This window comes from Phaenicophaeus curvirostris, chromosome 6, assembly GCF_032191515.1.
Source record: "Phaenicophaeus curvirostris isolate KB17595 chromosome 6, BPBGC_Pcur_1.0, whole genome shotgun sequence".
NCBI classification, from domain to species: Eukaryota; Metazoa; Chordata; class Aves; order Cuculiformes; family Cuculidae; genus Phaenicophaeus; species Phaenicophaeus curvirostris.
In genome coordinates, this window is record NC_091397.1 from 12,829,150 (window position 1) to 12,851,583 (window position 22,434).

Genomic DNA, 22,434 nt, shown 5'->3' on the forward strand with positions numbered 1-22,434 from the left:
GAATGATAAATAAAATTTGGCAAGGAACTAGATGTAAGTAATTTTCTAGCCTTTTTTAAATTGGGTTTACCAAATTGTAAATAAAGAAACTGTTAGATATTGGAATTTGTGGGTTATTTGGACATAACTTTAGTTCCCAAAAGGAAAAAAAACCCACACCTCAATGTGAAAATTAAAACTATAACATAGTTTTATATAAAATCTATACTTTGTTGAAATTATATATATAAATAGTATAATTTACATAAAACCTAGAAATTTATAACTACAAAATAATAAAAACAACCTGTGTATCTTAATTCATTTAAATAAGCACATTTGAAAAATTTGCTGTTATTTCCTGGAAACAGTGCTTGTTCTATACACTTGCCCTAGTGTCGTATTTTATTCATGTTAACTTCTTTTAGTATCTAAATTTAATATATAAGCAGTCTGTAAATAATCATCTTTACTGATTAGCATGACATTCCTCAAAATGTGCCCCAGTGTGAATTAAAATTTGAATACTCGTGGATTTGCTTCACTCATGTTGTGAAAATCTAGGAGATGGAAGTGCTTGTAAAAGTAGCAGGCTGCTTTAGGTGGCTAGTTTAAATTTTTTGATGAGTCAGAAGTGGGTTAAGTTGTTTTGTATTTGTTTTTTTTTTTTATAATTTTTTTTAGTTTAGTGTGAGAAGAACAAATGATGCCTCTCATTTATGGCAGTTCATTTTAGAAACTGAGGTCTTAAATATTTATACAAATAACCTGCCCTTTTTCCAGGACTGAAGCACATAGTTCCCAGTGGATGCGTGCTCTTACTACTAAGCTATGGAACTTTTAGATTCTTCATCTTGATTAAGAGTCTTTTTCTCAAGAGGCCATCATTGGAAATGCAATGGTACGGGAGTCATGGATTTCTGTGAGGAAAACTTCCTGTCTTCTGTGTGGTGGTTTGTGCATTCAGTGATGCTAGTATTTTACGTTGTTGAGCAATAGCTAAAAAGGCTTACTAAGTAAATGCAAATAACTGTTAAAGCCTAAAACGTCTTGCATGTAACATAGCAGAAGATGGGTTGTTCTTTGTTGAAAGCTTTTGTTTTTAGAGTTAAGACTGGAAGCAAGGTTTGCTGTCTGCTACTTTCTGCAGGAGTTACAGTGTGTGTACCCTGTGAACATATGAGCTGCAGAGATTTCTTCTTGTTCGTCTTTGAATATTCAGATTTTGGGTAGGGAAAGGAATAAGCAGAAAATAGCATTGATTTTTCAAGTATAGTGTTTACTATATTTTGATAGTTTACTTTTTTTCCATTCTTGCCCCGCAGTTTTAGTGTAGTACCCGAGGTGCTATTTTTATAATCTAAGTAAAGTATTTTTTTAAATGTAAATTGAGAGGTTCCCACCCTCTTTTTATTATTTTATTCACATCTAACAGTAATTTTTAGTAACAGAGGACTGTATCATTGTTGAACCATTTGATAAAGTATTTCAAATCAAATTCCACCTTTAAAATGGATTGTCTGGTCTCCAAGTTAACATCAGTGTTTAAATAACTAAAATGATAAATGTAAATCATTATAATTATGAATACTTCAATTAAGATTAGTAATCTTTTTCCCTGTAGCTGTTCTAGAAAGCTGTTTGAATTCTATGGCTTTTGTATCTCTTAATGATATGGAAGAACAATGTGGAAATTGCAGCTACATTATTCAGAGCTAGCTTACGTATACTTGGCAAGCAGAACTGAGGCAGGAAATGCTAACCTAGCAGCTCAAGTGGATCAGGCCTGTTCAAAAAGCTCCCTGTCTTTACCTTGTAAGACTCTTCACTTCTTCACATTCTTGAAAAAAAACCCAGCCAAACCCGTAAGTCCGTAATCAGTGAACTTAATAATTTATTAGCCTTCTTCAGGCTCAGTGGAATGTTTCTGTCTGAAGATTTTTGCACTTACCTGGGAAAGAACTTTAAAAAAAAATCGATATGTAGATTAAGCATTACTTCTTTTCCAACTTAATCTCATTTTGAAGGAATTTTGCAGATAATGTCTTAGCTTCAAGTCATTATCTGTATACATTTGTATAAAAGACAGGATGTGTCTATATTAGATACAGACCACGTTTATTGGAAAGTGTACAAAATATTGAGAAGACGTGTGTGACAGAATGGAGACATAGGTCATTTTTCAATCTAGCTGTTTCTTTCGTATTGATCATCTTATACGTAAATTCATTAGTCAAGTGTCACTGAACAGAAACTTACACGCTTTCACCTTGGAAAGCTTAATTTGGGTAACTTGTAATTTCGCGGAGTCCAGCTTATCTTTATATTTTTACCCTATAATGCTAGTGAGGGACTCCAAGTATCACATAGTATTCATTAAATATATATGGATTTTTGAGCTGATGTAGGCTTGGTACGTTTCCATTTTACTGCTTACTGGATACAATCTACTTAAATTCTGCATCATACCCAAGTTAAGTGTCTCCAGTCTATAGTGTCAGTTTTCCTGTGTTCTAAACTCCTATTTCTAGTTCTACCTGATTAATTACTGAGAATTGTAAAACTGAAGATGTACAGTCTTTTAAGAACTGCATACTGAAGAAAAGTTAACTAATTATTCCTCAGAATGATTATTCATATGTACACATAATGTAAAAATGGAGACATAAACATTGTCAAGTTTATTTTTGTTTAGTGGTTTTTCATTTATTTTCTTCAACCTAGTGTGGGTTTGGGTTTTTTTCTTCCCTTTGTATTCAAATAAACATAAACAAGTTGAGTGGTAATGCCAGTTGGGTTTTTCCAGGTTCAAACTTGGCTGTATTTTTTTTTTTTAGTTGGTGTTCAAAATATCACCTAATGGAAAAGAATCTGTAATTGTCACTACCTTTCTGCTAGTATTTCTGCAGAGTTATTAAAGCCAGGCATAACAAAACCCTCCAGCTGCTCACTGGGTGGTTTTCCTTCTCTCAGCTAAGTGTAGTTCTTTACATAGTATATCATGCGTTTGTTTCTGAAGACTGTTTGAGTTAAAGTGTTAAGGATTTCTTAAATGCATCACTAAAATTTTTATTTTTTTACTAAGATTCTTTCATTTGTTTATTTTGTAACCGCACCCAAAAAAGAACAAACATTATGTGACCTGATTTTTTTCTTAATTTATGAAATTAAGAAAACGCAGTGCATAGTGTTTTACAACTTTTTTTTTTTCTAAGCTCATTTTATAATGCTTTTAAGAGTTCTTTGGTCTTTACAGTTTTTCAAAAAGAACTGAATATATATTGCTAAAGAAGGAGAAATGCTTCACCACTGTAGTTCATATGCTGTGTATTTTGTGTTGCGTATTAATTTATCATGAAGTTGTCTTTTGAACTAACTGATCTTTTGGGAGAAGGTTTGTTTGGCTTTTTACCCCTAATGTGATACCTGCTTGAATGTTATTTCATTTAAACTAAGTATTTCTTTATTCAGTGTTTTTAGTTGCGTTAAAATACACAAGGTGAGTATTACTGCAGTGGAAGTGTTACAGAGTTTTTCAAATCAGACTTAGGAAATACTCTTTCTCTTTCAGGGTTACCAGGGAATGGTTGATGGAGGTGATAATATTGTAGAAGTTTCATGGGAAAGCGTTTCAAGTATCCTGCAAGTGGTAAGTTTTAGGGGGTGGGAGTGGGATCCATCCTGCTGCTCTGTCTTTAAACAGAGAACCAAAATTCTAGATGCAGGCAAACAGCTGTAGTTATGGATTGAAATTTTGTGATGACAGTGTCCAGCACATGCTACTTTTGGCAGAGCCTGGTTTCTACAATATGGCTGTTTGCCACTTCCTAAAGATCTCTATGATCTTGTATTTGGTGCACAGAAATCTTTAAAACCTTTGTCCTAGATTTTGACATTACATGTCATTATACTCCTAAAGCCATATTGACAAGCCTATACTTAATAAAGAAGACATTATAGGACCAAAATATGAAACAACTGTGTTTTGTAAGGCAAGTGTTTTCTTACAAAACCCTGTTAGCTTCCTTTGTAATTGGATTTAGAATTGTAGTAATGGATGTAATTACAGGTCCTCCAGAGCTCTGATAATGCCAATAACTTTGTCTGTATGCTTATATTGCAACATTCTGTGAGCTGGCCGTTTGGATCTCCTTAGATTTTTCCTCAGCCTGGCAATGTGTTTACCTGTTCCAGAGCAGATACTGTGTTTGGTGAAGAGGCCTTAATTCTTGCTAAGCTTTCTGAAAATTTTCTCCAAGTGCTGTGTGGGTTCTTTGGAGCTTTATGTAAAGCTGATACAATAACTATAAGGCAGTTAGTTGAGAAAAAAATTGATATTTTTTAAAAAAGAAAACAAATAGGTAACCTGCAATACTTAAGATATTTTGTCCTTGTATGATTGGTTTTTTGGTTGGGTTTTTTTTTTAATGCCCCGTCTATCCTGACAATCTGTAATTATAGAATCATAAAATATATCAACTTGAGGGGACCTGTAAGGGTCATTTTAACTCTCTGCTCCTTGCAGGGCTACCTAAAACTAAACTGTATGACGAAGGGCATCATTCCAACACGTTTTAGGATTAGGAGAAAATGGAGATGCCATGGCCAAGCCACACAAGAGCTGTTATCTTTCACTGACTTGGCCAATCTGAGCTCTAATTGATTTTTCCTCTGCATGATCTCACTTCCTCCCTGTAGTCCTCCCAAGATGCCTGTCCCTTCTTCCAAAGTTTGTAGACATTCCTGTTCTTTTTGATGTCCCTCAAGATCTCCCAGCTCAACCAAGCTGGTTTTTTTACCCCACTGCCTCATTTTCTAGCACACGGGGACAGCTTGCTCCTGTGCTGCCAAGATTTCCTTCTTGAAGAGTACCCAGCTCTCTTGGGCACCCTTACCCTTATGGACTGTCTCCCATGGGATTTTACCAGCTAGCCTTCTGAACATTCCAAAGTCTGCCCTCTGGAGTTTTAAGGTGGTTGTTCTGCTAACCCCTCTTCTCATCTCACGTAGAACTGATAATTCTACCATCTCGTGATCGGTTTGCCACAGGTGTCCTCCAGCCATCACATCCACCACAAGGCCTTCTCTGTTCACAAACAGCAGGTCCAGGAGGGCTCCTTCCCTTAACGGCTTGCTCACCAGTTGTGTGAGGAAGTTGTCTTCCATACACTCCGGGAACCTCCTAGAATGCTTCCTCTCTGCTGTATTGTACTTCCAGCAGACATCTGGTAGATTAAAGTCTCTCACAAGGACAGGAGCTAGCGACCTTGAGACTTCTCCCAGTTGTTCGTAGAAGAACTCATCAGCTGCTTCTTGGCTAGGTGATCTATATCAGACTCCAATCGCAATATCTGCCTTCTCATGATCTACTCATTTTTACCCACAGACACTTAATGCTGTCATCACCATAATTGAGCTTGAGGGTATCAAAGCACTCTCTAACATAGAGGGCTGCCCCACCATCTCTCCTACCTTTCCTATCCCGCCTGAGGAGTTTATATCCCACCATAGCAGCACTGTAGTTATACAAGTCGTCCCACCATGTTTCCGTGATGGCAACTGCGTCATAGTCTCCTTGCCCTACAGTAGCTTCCAGTTCCTCCTGTTTGTTGCCCATGCTGCATGGATTGGTGTAGATGCACTTCAGTGTGTCTGATAACTCCTCAGCTCTCATAAAGGGAGTAGTGTTATTCCCAAATGACTGGTCCTTGAATTATCTAACCCATCAGTGCCAATTACATCTTTTCCATCACAAGATGTACGCGCCTCTGCTTGTTCTGATTTGATGTACTGGAGGTCCTACACCATCTCACAGGCTCTGGAGTGCCATTTCCAGGCGCACCCTTATCTAGCCTGGCTTTGTCCTCTTCCCCCTTCATATCTTGTTTAAAGCTCTTTTAATGATCCCTGCTACATTTTTGGTCAGGATTTTTGTACTCCTAGGAGACAAGCATGCACCATCCCTGGTAAGGAAGCCTGGAGGTGTATAGGCCAGTCCATGATCAAAGAACCCAAGGTTTTGCTTCTCACACCAAGTTTGGAGCCAGGTATTAAATGACTGATTTTTTTTGCTCTCTCCCTCTTCGTTCCTTGTTGTTGGAATGGTGGAGGTAAACACTACTTGTGCCCCAGAGCCCTGAAGTCCCTCTTAATTGCCAACATAAACACAGAAGATGTGTATATAACTTGTTTTCAGCAAGTTACTCAGTGATTTTCAGTGGCGAGGTGCTTCAGTCTTCGTTTAAAATAATGACTTCAATTTTTTGAGAAAGTTCTTTAAATTATGTTAATAAGCAGATTAATCAATAAAACACAAAATCTAACGTTGGTCTCATCTATAAGGCACTAGATAGGGTGCAATTCATTCCATAATTCTGTGGAATAACCATAAATACAAATTTTGAGTTTTAAGGATACATCTGTTTTATTATTGTTTCTATATTTCATTATAGTAGAGGGAATAATGTCATGCTTTCAAGCAAATTCATCTAAATTCTTAACTTCTCTAATATCATGTCACTTTTACTTGTATATGGTGACAATAGTAACAATTAGATAATTTAATAAAATTCTCTGAAATGAATCCCAGATTATTTAACATTTTCTTTCAAGAATAGCTCTTTTGAGTGTTTTTTCCCTTTTCTCTGGTGTGTGTATCTGCTTTTGAGAACTTAATTTCCCGCAAGTTTGATAATTCTGTTTTTCGTTGCTTTTTACTGACTACAAAATAATGACTCATCATGAATCCATCTTAAAAAATACAGTAAAGTACTGGATTACAAATTAAAAACTGTTACACTTCCTCTTTTTAGGGTGGTACGGTTATTGGTAGTGCACGCTGCAAATCCTTTCGTACCCGGGAGGGCCGCCTGCAGGCAGCCTACAACTTGGTTCAGAGAGGAATTACTAATCTTTGTGTGATTGGCGGAGATGGTAGCTTAACCGGTGCCAATCTGTTCCGTGAAGAGTGGAGTGGACTTCTAGAAGAACTAGCACAGAAAGGTAAGTTTGTCTGTAGACCCTCTAGACTTCTAGTCCAATCTCCAGTGAAGTTATGTACCCTAATTATACAGGCACAAACTATATCCAGAGGATATTTCTTAAGCTCAAAAATCAAATGCATACATTCTAGGAAATTATACGGTTACTCATAAAGTAGTAGTTTTTGATTTCTGTACGTACTACCATATACCATATAAGTTTAAAAAGGTGAAATAAGTTACTGGGCAACTGTCTGTGTGGCATTTTCCCCCATTATGAATCATTTTCAGGGCGTGTACTTTGAACCTTGTGCATGAAAAGCCCTTTGCCCTCAAAACCAAACTGAGATGGTATTTCTTTTCCTACAAGCAGCTACATACTTGTGAATAAATTATGATGCTTTTCTGCCTATGTGTTGCTTTTGTTTAAGATCATAACATTAGGTGACTGTTGCTAAAACTGCATCCAGCCCAGTAGCTGTCTTTGATAGCATCCAGGAGAATGTATAGGAAAGAGTGAAATAACAGAACAAGCCTAAATAATGGTGGGTTGATGCTAAATGTTGTTCATAATATATATATACTTTGAGAGGTTCCATTACTTTCTGTATTTAGGACTTCCTGAACCAGATTATTTTTGCATTCTTTAATGAATTTCTCTTCAATGAATGTATACTTCTCCTTGAAGGCATACGGATTTTTGCTGAAAACATTATGTAGCAAGGAGTTCTACAGTGTCACTGAATGATGAAGGTTATGAAGAATCTTCTGTTTATTTTGATTCTGCTGGTTTCTAGTTTCATTCAATGCCCTGTAACTGTTGTGTTAGAACAAACAGTGAATGATCAGTCCTGCATCCTCTCTGCATGCCACTTGAGATTTTACAGCTATCTTATTTCTCCATCATCTCTTTTTCTAGATGGGAGAGTCCTAGTTTGCTTAGTTGTTTCTTATATGTAAATTCTATACCTTTGATCATCTTTGTTGCGCTTCTCTGAACCTTTTCCAGTTCTACCATGTCCTTTTTGAGGTGGGGAGGACCACAACTGCACCCAGTATTCAAGATGAGGGCAAACCATGGATCTACACAGTAGTATAATGATCTTTGTTTTGTTCTCTACGCTTTTCCTAATATTTTCTAATATTTTGATTTTTTTTTTTGACTGCTGTTGAGCATTGAAGCTGATTAATTAATGAAAACAGCATTATGATATTATGCTGAAAATAGCATTATTTTGATTGTGATGTTAAGGTACATATTTCATGTGTATTAGTTTACATTTATCTACATGGATCTCCATCTGATATTTTACTGCTCACCATGTCTTGCTAGTCATCTTCATTTCTTCTCAGACATCCAACACCTTTAGAATCCAAATAATTCAGTTTGATCAGTAAACGTTGTCACTTTACTACTCGTTCCCTTTTCTAGGTTATGGCTGAGTATGTTGAAAATCACAGATCCCTGTAGATCTCCAGATCTCTACAGGAGATCCTGTAGAACTCCATTGGTTACCTTCCTCAGATACAAGAAATTGCATTTATTACTGCCCTCTGTTTCGTACTTCTTATCCTCTGTTTCACATTATTCTGTGCAAAAGCTTTCTGTCTTATGCTGTGGCTACTTAGTTTCCTCAAAATCCCTTGGGGACAGATCTTGTCAATGGCTTTTTGGAAATCTAAGTAGAATATGTCAACGAGATTATTCGTGTGATTATTTAAGTACCTTTGGAACTCTAGAAAAGGTTTGTAATGCATGGTATATATTCATAGAAAACATTTTGACTCTTCTTCAGAATGCTGGATTTACCTTTATGCATATCAGTTAATTTTTCATTATTGTTTATACTATTTTATCTACCGTAGATATTAAACAAACTGATAGATAGTTCTGGAATCCATATTAAAAATTTGGCATTATACTTAATACTGTTCTGTCCACAGATATTAAAGTAATTTTAGGCACTTGAGTAGCTAAAGTATTTCATCCTTGAAATCATTTAGAACTCTTGGATGATTCAGCATTGTCACTGATGTTTTAGGAGGCACAGACTGAGACTTAGAACAGGAGCTTTTCTGTTCTATTTGCTTATTAATCATGAAATCAGAGCCTTTCAGTGTTGCAGAAGAGGAGTTTTCAAAGGTTTAATGCTGTTTTTTTGATTGTTTACATATGACCGTAATCACATCCAGTTTGCATTTTTGTACCTCTTCTTTGCCTGTTATACACTGAGACTACTATTTGACTGCTGTTGAATAAGTCCAAACCATCAATTTTAAGGTTGGTTATAAAACTTGATATTCTGTTGACATTTTGAACTGAACTGAAAAGCTCTTGTTTCCTTCTTTATTGTAAGGTGTTGTATGCAGGAATCTTTTGTTTGGTTGTCTGATTGGCTTTTGTTTGTAGTTTTGACTAACCTTGTTACCTAAAATATCCAAACATAACTTAATGTTTGGATATGTTTAGTTTATAAAATAGAGCACCGAAGCAATATGTCTAAAATGTTTTATTTAAAAAAAATAAATCTGACAGTGTTTCCTCTGGGTACTTCTTTACAGGAAAAATTGATGAAGAGGCTGTTAAGAAATATGCTTATCTTAACATTGTGGGAATGGTTGGATCCATTGACAATGACTTCTGTGGCACTGATATGACCATAGGTACTGACTCAGCCTTGCACAGAATCATTGAAGTTGTGGATGCCATCATGACCACTGCTCAAAGGTAAACTGCATGTTGAAGTAAACTATAACAGATAAACAGTTGTTTATACTTTGAATCTTAAGTTTCCTATTGCCACACAACAGTGGAGGGTGTAAGTTAATTTTAAATAGGAGCTCGGTAACTGGTACTTGTAATATTTCTAGCGTGGGAATAAACCCACTTTTTAATTTTGGCTGCATCTTTCAAGTGCATCTTTTTTTCTTACTAACGGCTTTTCCATCATTCCTGTCATGGCAGCACTTCATGCCTCTCCTTGTAGAGGCCACATCAGCTTTAGAGGCAGGCCTTGTATTTTAAAAATTGTTTTTTGATCTTTCCTAGACATACTCTTCTACAGAAGATCCAGACATACTTTGAGTAGTACACTGTAGCTTCTGTTTTATGTATAAGCTTTCTCTAGGTAAAATTTAAGGAATTAACTTACTGGTTTTTTTAATACAGCTATATCATTACAGTTTCTAAGTATAGGTCTGCATCATTTACATTTCTAGTAAATGTTAATCTCTTCTCTAACTGTACTTATGTGTTTTAGAAGGAAGTAGTAGTAAAAATGAATAATGTGTTAGAAGATAAGTAATTTTAAATACATTGTTTAATGCAGCCTTCTGTTTTGCTAATGAAGTCTGTGTTTGGTAAGCATAGTAAACACAGGCTTTTCCTGGTACCAGTTTCTGATTTCAAGAATTTGGGCTGTATTTTTGAGTTAGTGTATTACACTTAATTTGTTTTCTTATTTTTACAGCCATCAGAGAACGTTTGTTCTGGAGGTTATGGGGAGACACTGTGGGTATGTATTGTCTTCAGCAGTTTGTCTCTCATACACATTTAATTATCACATGTCAAGAAAACTGAACCATAAATGTCTAATAATCTGTTATGTTTATTAGGTATCTAGCTCTTGTTAGTGCCTTAGCCTGTGGTGCAGATTGGGTATTTATTCCTGAATACCCACCAGAAGAAGGATGGGAAGATTCAATGTGTGTTAAGCTTTCAGAGGTAAGCAATTACTATATTTGGAATTTAAAAATGTGATCGTGAGTTTCAGGGAGGCTTTACTTCTGATGTCACAGATAGTGGTATTTGATCTTGAGTTCTTTTCCTGCATTCTACAATTGTTTTGAAGAATTACGCAAGCTACTCTAGAGATTACACAAACCTATTCCTGTATAAGCAGTGTGTGTACATTTCCTCATTAATGTAACATAAGACATTTCACTTCTTTATCAATGAAAAGAAGTATGTAGAAATAAAATGTGTAAGAACACTGAAGTGATCAAGTATCAGAAATACTTCCTGAAGTCCTAGCAGTTTAATTAATAGCAACTCGTTATAAAGTGGTGCTACAAATTTCTTTCTTTTTTCTATTATATGGATGTGCTTTTATTTTTATTATAGAATCGTGCACGAAAGAAAAGGCTGAATATCATTATTGTGGCTGAAGGAGCTATTGATTGCCATAACAAACCTATAACATCAGAGAAGGTTAAAGATGTAAGTGGCAACATCCTTATTATACACTTTTTGTTTTATTCTTAGGGTGGGCTTTGTTACTAACAATAACATTTCTTTAAAGTAAATCTGTTCCAATAAAGTAACGTATCACGTACTTTACTGCTTGTATTTTGTATTTGCGCTTTATTATCTGAGTTTGTAGTCCCCTTAAGGAGGAGTGATCTCAGTGGCTGTTAATTAGAACCTTTGCATAAAATAAGACAACAGTCCAAATTACCTACTTAATGGGTGCCTTAATTAATGGAGGCTGAAGTCAGCTCAAATCAGTAACTGTAATCCTATTTTACTTTTTTTTTTTTTTTGTAGAATTTTAATAATGTTCTGTTTCACTCACAGTGAAATAATAGTCTCATTTGGGCAAAGTCTTGTCACTTTTCTCAAAACGGTTGTATTGCCAGCAATTTCGTTGGTGTCTAAGATAAACAAAACTTTTGAGCTGAAATTATTCTGCTTTACTTGGAAAGGATCCCTTAAGAAAAGAAGTTGAAAAACAGTCATTGGCAGGAAGGAGCTTTGACATTTATGACTTCACCTGGGGTTTATCTGTCCCGTGACTATGAAGTTTTGTATTCTGTAGCTGCCAAGAATAATCTTTGACTCTTAATTCAGAATTACAGTTTTATAAAGCATAATTTAGCACCAAGTAGTGTTAGGTGTATGTACAGCAGGTAGCTATAATGCATTTATGGAAGATGTGTTGCTTGCTTGCTGCAAATTTCACCCAGTTAAAATGTTAAAAAATAGCAGGGACAGCAGATTTTGTAAATAAGTTCTAATTACATTTTCTGCTTTATGGTATCCATTACTTATTCCTAACCTTATGTGCTCGACTGAAGATGTATTTATAAACCATGTCTTTCAGTGACTTTAGCTTTGAAATATGATAGAGGAAATGGAAAGAAAGTCTGAATGAGTCAAACAGTTGTTTTTATAATTCTTACTGCCAGTTTTAAAAGCCTTGTCAATTAAGGTTAAAACACTAAAGTTTTACGCAGAATCTTTTCATAGAATCATAGAATAACCAGGTTGGAAGAGACCCAACAGATCATTGAGTCCAACCATTCCTATCAAACACTAAACCATGCCCCTTAGCACCTCGTCCACCTGTGCCTTAAACACCTCCAGGGAAGGTGACTCAACCACCTCTCTGGGCAGCCTGTTCCAGTGCCCAGTGACCATTTCTGTGAAAAATTTTTTCCTAATGTCCAGCCTAAACCTCCCCTGGTGGAGCTTGAGGCCATTTCCTCTTGTCCTGTCCCCTGTCACTTGGGAGAAGAGGCCAGCACCCTCCTCTCTACATCCTTCTTTCAGGTAGTTATAGAAAGCAATGAGGTCTCCCCTCAGCCTCCTCTTCTCCAGGCTAAACAACCCCAGCTCTCTCAGCCGTTCCTCATAAGGCCTGTTCTCCAGCCCCTTCACCAGCTTCATTGCTCTTCTCTAGACTCGCTCCAGAGCCTCAACATCCTTCTTGTGGTGAGGGGCCCAGAACTGAACACAGGATTCGAGGAGCGGTCTCACCAGTGCCGAGTACAGGGGGAGAATAACCTCCCTGGACCTGCTGGTCATGCCATTTCTGATACAAGCCAAGATGCCATTGGCCTTCTTGGCCACCTGGGCACACTGCTGGCTCATGTTCAGTCAGGTGTCAACCAACACCCCCAGGTCCCTCTCCTCCAGGCAGCTTTCTAGCCACTCTTCTCCTAGTCTGCAGCACTGCATAGGGTTGTTGTGCCCCAAGTGCAGGACCCAGCATTTGGCCTTGTTAAACCTCGTGCCATTGGACTCTGCCCAGCGGTCCAGCCTGTTCAGATCCCTTTGCAGAGCCTCCCTACCCTCCAGCAGATCGACACTTCCACCCAGCTTAGTGTCATCTGCAAACTTGCTAAGGGTGCACTCAATGCCTTCATCCAGGTCATTGATAAAGACATTGAACAGGGCTGGACCCAGCACTGAGCCCTGGGGAACCCCACTTGTCACTGGCCTCCAGCTGGATTTCACACCATTTCCCACCATTCTCTGGGCCCGGCCATCCAACCAGTTTTCCACCCAGGAGAGTGTGCGCCTGTCCAGGCCAGAGGCTGACAGTTTCCGAAGCAGAATGCTGCGAGAAACTGTGTCAAAGGCTTTACTGAAGTCCAGGAAGACCACATTCACAGCCTTTCCCTCATCCAGCAGCCGAGTCACTTTGTCGTAGAAGGCGATCAGGTTAGTTTGGCAAGACCTGCCTTTTGTGAACCCATGTTGACTGGGCCTGATCACCCGGTTCTCTTGCATGTGCTTCATGATAGCACTCAAGATCACCTGCTCCATGACTTTCCCTGGCACTGAGGTCAGTCTGACAGGCCTGTAGTTCCCTGGATCCTCCCTGCGACCCTTTTTGTAGATAGGCACAACATCAGCCAGCCTCCAGTCCAGTGGGACTTCCCCAGTCTTCCAGGACTGTTGGAAGATGATGGAAAGGGGTTTGGCAATCACGTCTGCCAGCTCCTTCAATACCCTTGGGTGAATCCCATCCGGCCCCATAGACTTGTGGGTGTCTAGTCGGGCTAGCAAGGCTCTGACCACTTCCTCTTGGATCATGGGAGCCTCATTTTGCTCCTCTAGATCCTTGGTTTGTATACAGATGGAACAACTTTCTTTACAATTAAAGACTGAGGCAAAGAAGGCATTAAGTACCTCAGCCTTTTCCTCATCCCCTGTCAGTGTTGTTCCTTCTGCATCCAATAGGGACTGTATGGTCTCCCTAGTCCTCCTTTTATTATTTATATATTTATTGAAGGATTTTTTGTTATCTTTCACAGACTTTGCCAATCTGATTTCTAGTTGAGCCTTAGCCCTTCTGATTTTTTCTCTACACACTCTCACTTATCTCCTGTAATCCACCCAAGAGGCCTGTCCCCTCTTCCAGAGCCCATAAACGTTTCTCTTCTTCTTGATATCACTTAAGATCTCTCTGTTCAACAAAGCTATTTTTCTCCCCTGCCAGCCTTTTTTCCGGAACATGGGGATGGCTTTCTCCTGAGCTGCTAGGATTTCCTTTTTGAAGAGCTCGCAGCCCTCATGGGCTCCCTTGCCCTTAAGTACTTTTGGGATCTGTAATTCTACACATAGATGCACAAGTGAATAAAACACTGTAATTGAGCTTCTTTCAAGTATTATAATATTGAGAACTGCTTTTGCAAGGCTGAGGACTGTGCATAATAAAGCCATTATAAATGCAGCTAAATCATTGCAGTCTAAGCCACTGTTTTGCCATTACTAGATAAAATCTGTAGATTGGGAATCCGGAGTTTAGTTCTAGATTAAGAATAAACTGAAGACTGGCTTAAATTTTGCAGTATTTTCATTACTGTTTAGGTACTAATGTGTAGTGTACGTAGAATTTTATTATTTCAGTACCGCATAAAGCAAAGTAATGCCAACATATACAAGTATAAAACAGCAATGATAATAAAACCACTGTATTTTTAAATCCTGTGCAGCTTGTGGTTCAGCGGCTTGGTTTTGACACCCGAGTAACTATCCTGGGTCATGTGCAAAGAGGTGGCACCCCTTCGGCTTTTGACAGAATTTTGGTGAGTGAACGTAAAATAATGACTCATGGTACCACATAGTACAAGTATATTTTGATTATTTATTTGGAAGTGGAATATTTTTTTACCTGAATAACTCAACAAATCCAGTTATTGTCTGGAATTAACAGTCTGAATATCTCAAATTTAGAATAGTGAAGTACTTTGTACCGAGGTATTATTTGTTTCAGCTTCATTTACAGAGAAATTGTGACTGTTTCTGTGACTGGAAGCTTTTTACTTTTAAGTGCTTGCTTGAACACTCAGACATAATGTATTTTCAGGCAAGTCGTATGGGAGTAGAAGCTGTGCTTGCCCTTTTAGAAGCTACTCCAGCTACCCCTGCCTGTGTCGTGTCCCTGTCTGGTAACCAGGCTGTCCGTCTGCCTCTGATGGAGTGTGTGCAGATGGTGAGTTTCTGGCAAAAAGCCAATACATCATTATTCATCAGCTACAACAGACTGCTGTGTACATGAGTTTTCTGTTATTGAAACAATGATGGGAATGTGAGCAGCAATTTCCACATTTAGGAATAATGAACTTCATGTGTGTTCTCTACATGTTATTTTCAAACTACCAGTACACAAGAAAGAAGTATATTTAATTAGTTTAAAAATTTCATCTTGGATCTTTTGTGTTTATTGCTACAGCAAATTCTTCAGGTGCTTGTATCTATTTACATATTATACATAACACTCATTATGTACATGAGTCTGCAATAAGACTGTTCAGCTTAAACCGAATAAAGAAAATGCAAAATAGATATATTGATCTTTTTAATATTTTTTTTTCCTGCAACAAGGCTTTAAGTGGCCCCTTCTGCTTTGGTCTTCTTCTGTCCACTGTAATTTATGCTGTGATAAGAGGTAGCTCATATTTAATGAAATGTCAACATTTCTTTATTCACTTTTGAAAGTTATTTCAGAATAACGTGTTTACTGGAATATTCTAAGTAGTCAACTTACTGTGTTTAAACACATTAAGTAATTGGCTTGTTTTTTCAAGACTCAAGAAGTCCAGAAAGCCATGGATGAGGGAAGATTTCTTGAGGCTGTGAGGCTTCGCGGAAGGTATGTCGGATAACTTTTATCCATTTATTTGTTCTAGAAAAGCTGAATTGCTTTGTCATTCTGCTAGTAGTTCACGTTTTATTTTAGATAATTTAATATCCATATGATTTTATGTATTTGAGACTAATAGAAGTGACAGAAGAACAGTTGCTTAAATAGAATACTTGAAATTATTATCTATATAACATGCAGAACAAAGAAAACTCTAGTTTAGTACTGTGTCACGCTAGTGACTGATATTGGGATAACTAGTCACAAAGGAAAGAGATGCCGTGTTGTATGAGCTCACTGGTAGAAACCATGTTTGTTTATTCAAGATTTTGAGGCCAATCCCGTGGACTGGTAAGTAGCTGGTTGTTTTCCAACAGTAATGTTGGAGGAAACATTCTGCACTCTTACATGTCAAAAGAGCATTTTCCATTTCAAGTCATTTCATACTAATATGCTTTATCACCAGCCTATAAAACTCACTTGCCAGCAATATAGGTATTTTATATTTTCCTGCTATTATCTTACAGGATTTAGTATTTTCCAGTGTTCTCTCATTTCCAGTTTTGTGTTTTGCTTTTGTAGTAACTTTCATCAAAATACTGCATACCTGTTTCTGAAACATTGAAGTGTTTCTTTAAAAGGAGTTGGAAAATTTGTTACTGTATTTGTCTTATTTATCTTATTTATTTAGGAGCTTTGAAAACAACCTCAACACCTACAAATTACTGTCACACAAAAAACCAGATGCTGAGCTTCCAAAGGTAAGAGTGTGCATTGCATGTCTGCTTTTGGGATATCTCACCAAACAGCGTTTTCTTCTTCTCCTTCCCTCATCCTGCCTTAATATTTAATAAATACTTAATAAAATAGGATATTTTATAAAATTAGTTAAGCATTATAATGGCAGAAAGATGCTTGCAACACACAATTTTATTCTAATAATAGCCAAACTTACTTTTACTTAGGTTTATGCAAAAGTAAAAGTATAATATTGTAATTTAAAAGATCAAAGAATTTTTTTGTGTATATTGAGCATTTGCTTTGCCAGATCAGATGTATGTATGTATGTTTGTTTGTTTATATATGCTAATGAAAATATAGTACTGTTAGCATTGGACTTTTGTATTTTGATTTAAAATAGTTTTATTCTATCTTTTTGTGGTGGATGACTTCAGAAGGAAATGTAGGCTGCTTTTCTCTTTGAATAGATTAGCTGCTTACCTGGCAATACTCATTAAACTTGGGGAGACCCTGTGTATAAGCACAGTTACTTTGAGTTGTTAGGAGATGCTTTAAAATCTGCCATAATATGAAGATGTATGGTCCTGTGAAAGATGTTGAGTGTTCCTCAATATTGTCAGCTGCTCTAAAAACCCAGCTGATACTTTATTTAAAAATCGTTGTCTGCTCTGCTTTCTGTGGTACCGAAGACATGCACCTAATTGCTATGGTGCTAGAATCAGTTCCTGTGCTTTTCTTGGCTATTCTGGGTGCTTTTGCAGTAAACTATTGCATTGTTAACATGAAACTGGTAGAATAATGCAGGATATTTATTCTTCTGGAACCTAGCTGAGTTAGAATTTAAAAATCTGAACAACTTAACCTGCAAACCAAAGGCAAATGTGATAGTCTTATTTAAAAAAAAAAAAAAATTTAAACTGTCTGTTTCTGTGTCATTTTCTGTAAATGAGGAAATAAGTGTATGTGTTTTCTGGTTAACTTTAAATTTTGGATGGTTTTAGGGCCTTTGAAATTTCCTTTCCTACATTCCAGTATTTAGCAACTGTGTACGATGGACAAATTAACTATGGTGTAGAAATTAAAGTGCTTGCTAAATATTATTTTTCTCTTGCAGACTAATTTTAATGTGGCAGTTTTAAATGTTGGCGCCCCTGCAGCTGGGATGAATGCTGCAGTGAGAGCTGCAGTAAGAGTTGGCATAACTGAAGGCCATAAAATGTTTGCTGTCATTGATGGATTTGAAGGTTTTGCTAGAGGAAAGGTCAGTATTACATGTGTGGATTACGTACCTTTATGTACACCATCCCACACCACTACCTTAGTTTCTGTTCTCAGACGGTAACATTCTGTCATAACTGCTGTAGGAACTGATTCTGTAAGTTCTTTTATTTCATAAAGATATATACAACCCAAATTGTAACTCTGTTTTTCAGTTATTCAAGTCTATAGATTCATTTATCTTGGGTATTGCTAATCACATGCTGCAGAGCCACAAAATTTAGTTCAGATGAGTCCTGCCTTCAAATTTTGGTCAGTGTTTAGCACATGGTAGGTTTTCCACAAAATAACAGAGGAATAGCTTGTACTGTGCAGTGAGTCATTGTGTTAATGTTTCTTTGCTGTTAGAGACTTTGCAGGGGTGCTTGTTGAGGAAGGAAGCTTTTTTATATTCCCCAGGTGAATTAAATTCTTACGTTCCCCTGTTTTAAATGTTGGTATCACTTGGTATATTGAGGAGAAAATGGATGCAAAACTTGGATTTCTATGCCTAACTGGAGATCCCAAAACTAACTTCAAAGACATAGTTTTAGATTTGTGTTTCACATTCAACAGAAGAGGGTGTGAAAATAGGAGCATGATACAAAAGAAGGAGGCAGGGTTCATCGTGATCTAGAGGAAGAAAGAACAAATTGGAGGGAAATGGATTGTTAAGAATTCAAGAGAAATTAAGTTAACCTCTTGATGCTGTTTTCATTCTTTGCCAAGTTCATTTTTTTGGTGCTGTCAGTGTCCAGCAGTTTATTTCAACAGATTCACATGAAGTAGTACCTGGTGATTGCTGCATGTCAACAGAAGTAATTGGATGATTACTTAACAGAATCTACTTCTTTACTTTTATTCAAAGATAAAGGAAATCAGCTGGGGGGATGTTGGTGGCTGGACTGGTCAAGGAGGATCAATTCTTGGTACAAAACGGTAATGTTAATATTTTGCCAGTTGATATGATGAATTTTAGTATTTATTGTAATCACTGTATGATTTCATGCTCTTTTCCTTGTTTTAATGTATGTAATGTTTTAAGTTTAGATTTTTTTCCTTTTTTATTTTTAAATCGCTACATTCCAGTTTTGTTATCTTTATAGGATTATACCAGCTCTGAAGAAAGAATAAAAATGGGAGTTGGGACCTCAACTTAAAAGTTTCCTGGGGTCCTTACACTTAGGAGGATTGCAGACCTGAAGTTTCTTAAAAAGTTGACATGATTCTTTACTAGTTGTCAGGAAGAATTATTTGTATGGATAAATACGTAAGGAAAAAGTACTGCATTGCCTAGTCAGTTTACTGTTTCAGCTTAGTAATTGGTTCTTATTGCTGCAGAGTCTGTACATTGTTTTTATTTTTGTTTTGGTTTAAAACTTCTTAGGACTCTCCCAGCAAAATATTTGGAGAAGATTGCTGACCAGATGCGCACTAACAACATTAATGCCCTTATGGTTATTGGTGGATTTGAGGTACACTGAAACGTCTAATTATGTTTAAGTAGAGTAGAATTCCTGACGAAAGGAATAGATGTTTTCAATTTTAACCCCTTCTTCATGTAAAGTGCATTATTTGTAACTATATGTGATACACAACGAACAGTGTTTAGGATCAGAAGTACTCAATCATTGATTTCGTGGAACATTGACATTCAAGACTGAGACTAGTAACTGCAAAATGGGGTGTGCTAAATAAATAAATAAGGTGATGGTATTTTGTATTGAAGAAAAATAAATGTTAACTTCAGTAGTGCAAGTTCCAGTCTATACTGTCAGTACTTTGAACATACTTCCAGAAGTTCTTGACCTTCAGTAGTAATTACACTGTAGTCCCTTATTTTAATTACTCTCACATAGTGCATTTCAAAATCTGCAATTGATTTAGTAAAATATTTTCTTTTTTTTTTCCATATTTCATGCTCATTTTATTTTAACAAGAGATGTTTGGAATCTTGATTCAGAAAAGTACTTCATGAGCTCTTCCCAGAGGAGAACATGATTAATGCTTTTTGATGAAGAATGAATCATCCCTTTTTACAAGCTGTTAGGTGGCCCTACTTCAGGAATACAAAACTGTTAATTGAGGAGTAGCCGTAGCTGAATTATACAGTATGGTTGTGTTGTACAAAGCAATTTTTTATGTCCAAGTTATGTGTTCTCTTGAAAATCAATGTTCCGGTTATTGTTTGTTTTTGAATGTATACCTGATTTTAATACTTTCCTTTTTTTATGTGTTTGTATTAGATTTTAGTGGTTCCTTAATGCTTTGACTAGCTGAAGTGTGCTGTGGTAGAAGTGGCTCCCCTTGTGGCCCTTTCCGTTTTATTACTCCAACTTTACCCTTATTTTATTCATCCTAATTTTCCACCCAATGCCTGTGCCCAACAGGCGTACCTCGGACTTCTGGAATTGTCAGCTGCCCGAGAGAAATATGACGAATTCTGTGTTCCAATGGTTATGGTTCCCGCAACTGTATCCAACAATGTACCGGGTTCAGATTTCAGCATTGGTGCAGATACTGCTCTGAACACTATAACTGATGTAAGTCTACTCTGGTGTGTGCGCTTACTAACAAAACAGTTCTGGTTAAAAGTGACTAAATTGGCTAGAACTGGATATTTTTATGGACCAGAACTTTGAAACTGTATGGTTACTTGATACAGCCATATTCATTATACTTATTTAAATAAGAGGTTTAGAATCCCAAATGCTTCCATTAGGTTTTCGCTGAAACTACAATGTAAGATGGAGTATATCTGTTTTATATGGAAAAAAAGAAACCTAAAGCAAAGACTTGATGATCATTTGATACACTGTAGAGAAAAAAAAAATCCCTTTTATATATAAAGTATCAGTATACTCTACTGTTAAAAATGCTGAATGAATGTTGTTCCCTTCGGAGATCCTTGTTTATCTATATAATATCCTTATTTCTCTAATAAAGAATGTAGGATCCATATTTCTCTAATAATAAGAATTACATGTAGTCTACTAAAACAGTTAACAAAAAAGATTTGAAGCATATTATGAAATATTTTTTAAAAATAAAATCCAGTAATGTGATATGAATTAAAAATTGCTCAGTTGGTTAGAAGGAACATTGTCAAACACCCCACATATGAAATTTTCACATATGAAATTTTCAGGTGCATACATTTACATTTCATCTGAATCACTTAACAAGCATTAATCCATTGTACTTGCACTAGGAAGAGTAATTCTGTTTCTATAGATTCTGATATAATTTTGTCTGTAATAGAATAACAGTGACATTAAACTAATTTTAATTTTTTTTAACATGATCTGTGGACACATATGTATTGCAGATACAGTTGCAATGGGCATAGTTTAAAATGCAGCAGAGACTTAATAACACATTTGGGTTTGAAATTATATTCACATTTTCACTTACAAAAAAGATACAGGATCATTTCATGACCTGCTCACTGGGTTGCAATGAATTAACATATTATATTACAAGTTCCACTTTCTGATTCCTGCCTCCAGCTGTACTGGAGCCAAAATGCAGAATATTTTTACTGATTGTACATATTAAGCTCACTTTTAGAAAGTGAAAAATAACAAGCATGTTGCTCATGTAAAGTGGGGAAAGAATTTCAAGTTGTTCTTGAAATACCAGTTCTTCTGTCACTTAGATATAGTTGAAGATTTTAATAATTATATTATTTTCAGAATTTTGCAAGATTCCTCAAACGCTGTCAATTTCAGTAGTACTAACGTAATTTTCACCTTTATTGTTTCTGTTTCTTAACATGTCAACATAAATATTTCTGTCTTCAGTAAAAATAAACCCCTCAGTTTCCTTAACTAGTGCATTGAAGAAGAGTAAGCTAACTGAGATATATCTTGAATGTATTCTTTGTAGAAAACTTAGGTAATAAATGTTGATGTTTCCAGTTCTGGTAAATAAAAATATCTGCCAAAATGATTGGTCAGAAATTAAGGTGAGTAGAATGATTGTGCATAACACCTACTTTCCTATTTTCTTTTCTTTCCTTCTTAAGCTTTGTTTACCTAACTGGCTTCTTTTTATAGGTTATTTCATGTAAAATAGGATCTATTGGCATCAGTCAGTCTTTCTGTTGTTGAGTTTTGGTTTATAGCTAGGCTTCTAGATTTCATTCTTCTCCTTTAGATAACAGAAAGTATCTCCGTACTTTCAATGCAGTAGTTGAAAACTTTTCAAACTGATATTTTTACTGATTTCTTTTGTCTTGGTTTTGCATTTAATTTTGCTTTGATTTTTCTCTGAAACAAATATAAAATGTAATGGATTTGCAAGATTTAGAATAAGTCCAATGAAAAATTAAGGTTTTTTTCTCTTTTTGCGAAGGAACAGACTTTTGCATTGGGAAAACATTTCTGCTTGGTATCTTTTCAGTTTTCTGCTTTGATTGTTTGAACATGATTCAGTAAAACTGATAAAGAAAAAAGTATCCTTTTATTCCTGTGCTGTATGTTCAGTTCAGTTTCAGTAGTGATGATGCCTCCTATGAAGTGTGACTGATTGATAGACTCAATACAAGTCATACAATTGACTGTTGCTACACAAGTAGCAAACAATTGACTGTAGTAACAATT

General features: G+C 36.3%; 1 protein-coding gene across 6 annotated transcripts in view; it reads left to right on the forward strand.

Moving 5' to 3' along the window:
- The window catches only part of PFKP (phosphofructokinase, platelet), a 48,510-nt gene that overhangs the window by 11,856 nt on the left and 14,220 nt on the right, over positions 1-22,434 (forward strand). For 4 of the 6 annotated variants that reach the window (XR_011337626.1, XM_069859336.1, XM_069859335.1 and 1 more), the window contains exons 3-16: positions 3,551-3,628; positions 6,792-6,981; positions 9,522-9,687; positions 10,430-10,474; positions 10,575-10,683; positions 11,083-11,178; positions 14,682-14,774; positions 15,056-15,181; positions 15,777-15,841; positions 16,524-16,593; positions 17,688-17,834; positions 18,699-18,769; positions 19,218-19,305; positions 20,221-20,373. Coding sequence is in view for 5 of the 6 variants with exons in the window: in XM_069859336.1 (XP_069715437.1) it covers positions 3,551-3,628; positions 6,792-6,981; positions 9,522-9,687; positions 10,430-10,474; positions 10,575-10,683; positions 11,083-11,178; positions 14,682-14,774; positions 15,056-15,181; positions 15,777-15,841; positions 16,524-16,593; positions 17,688-17,834; positions 18,699-18,769; positions 19,218-19,305; positions 20,221-20,373 (1,497 nt within the window). In the remaining variant the exon portion in view is untranslated. Of the gene's footprint in view, positions 1-861; positions 881-3,550; positions 3,629-6,791; positions 6,982-9,521; positions 9,688-10,429; positions 10,475-10,574; positions 10,684-11,082; positions 11,179-14,681; positions 14,775-15,055; positions 15,182-15,776; positions 15,842-16,523; positions 16,594-17,687; positions 17,835-18,698; positions 18,770-19,217; positions 19,306-20,220; positions 20,374-22,434 lie in introns of those variants that run through there. The other 2 variants (XM_069859334.1, XM_069859333.1) reach the window with 2 other exon arrangements.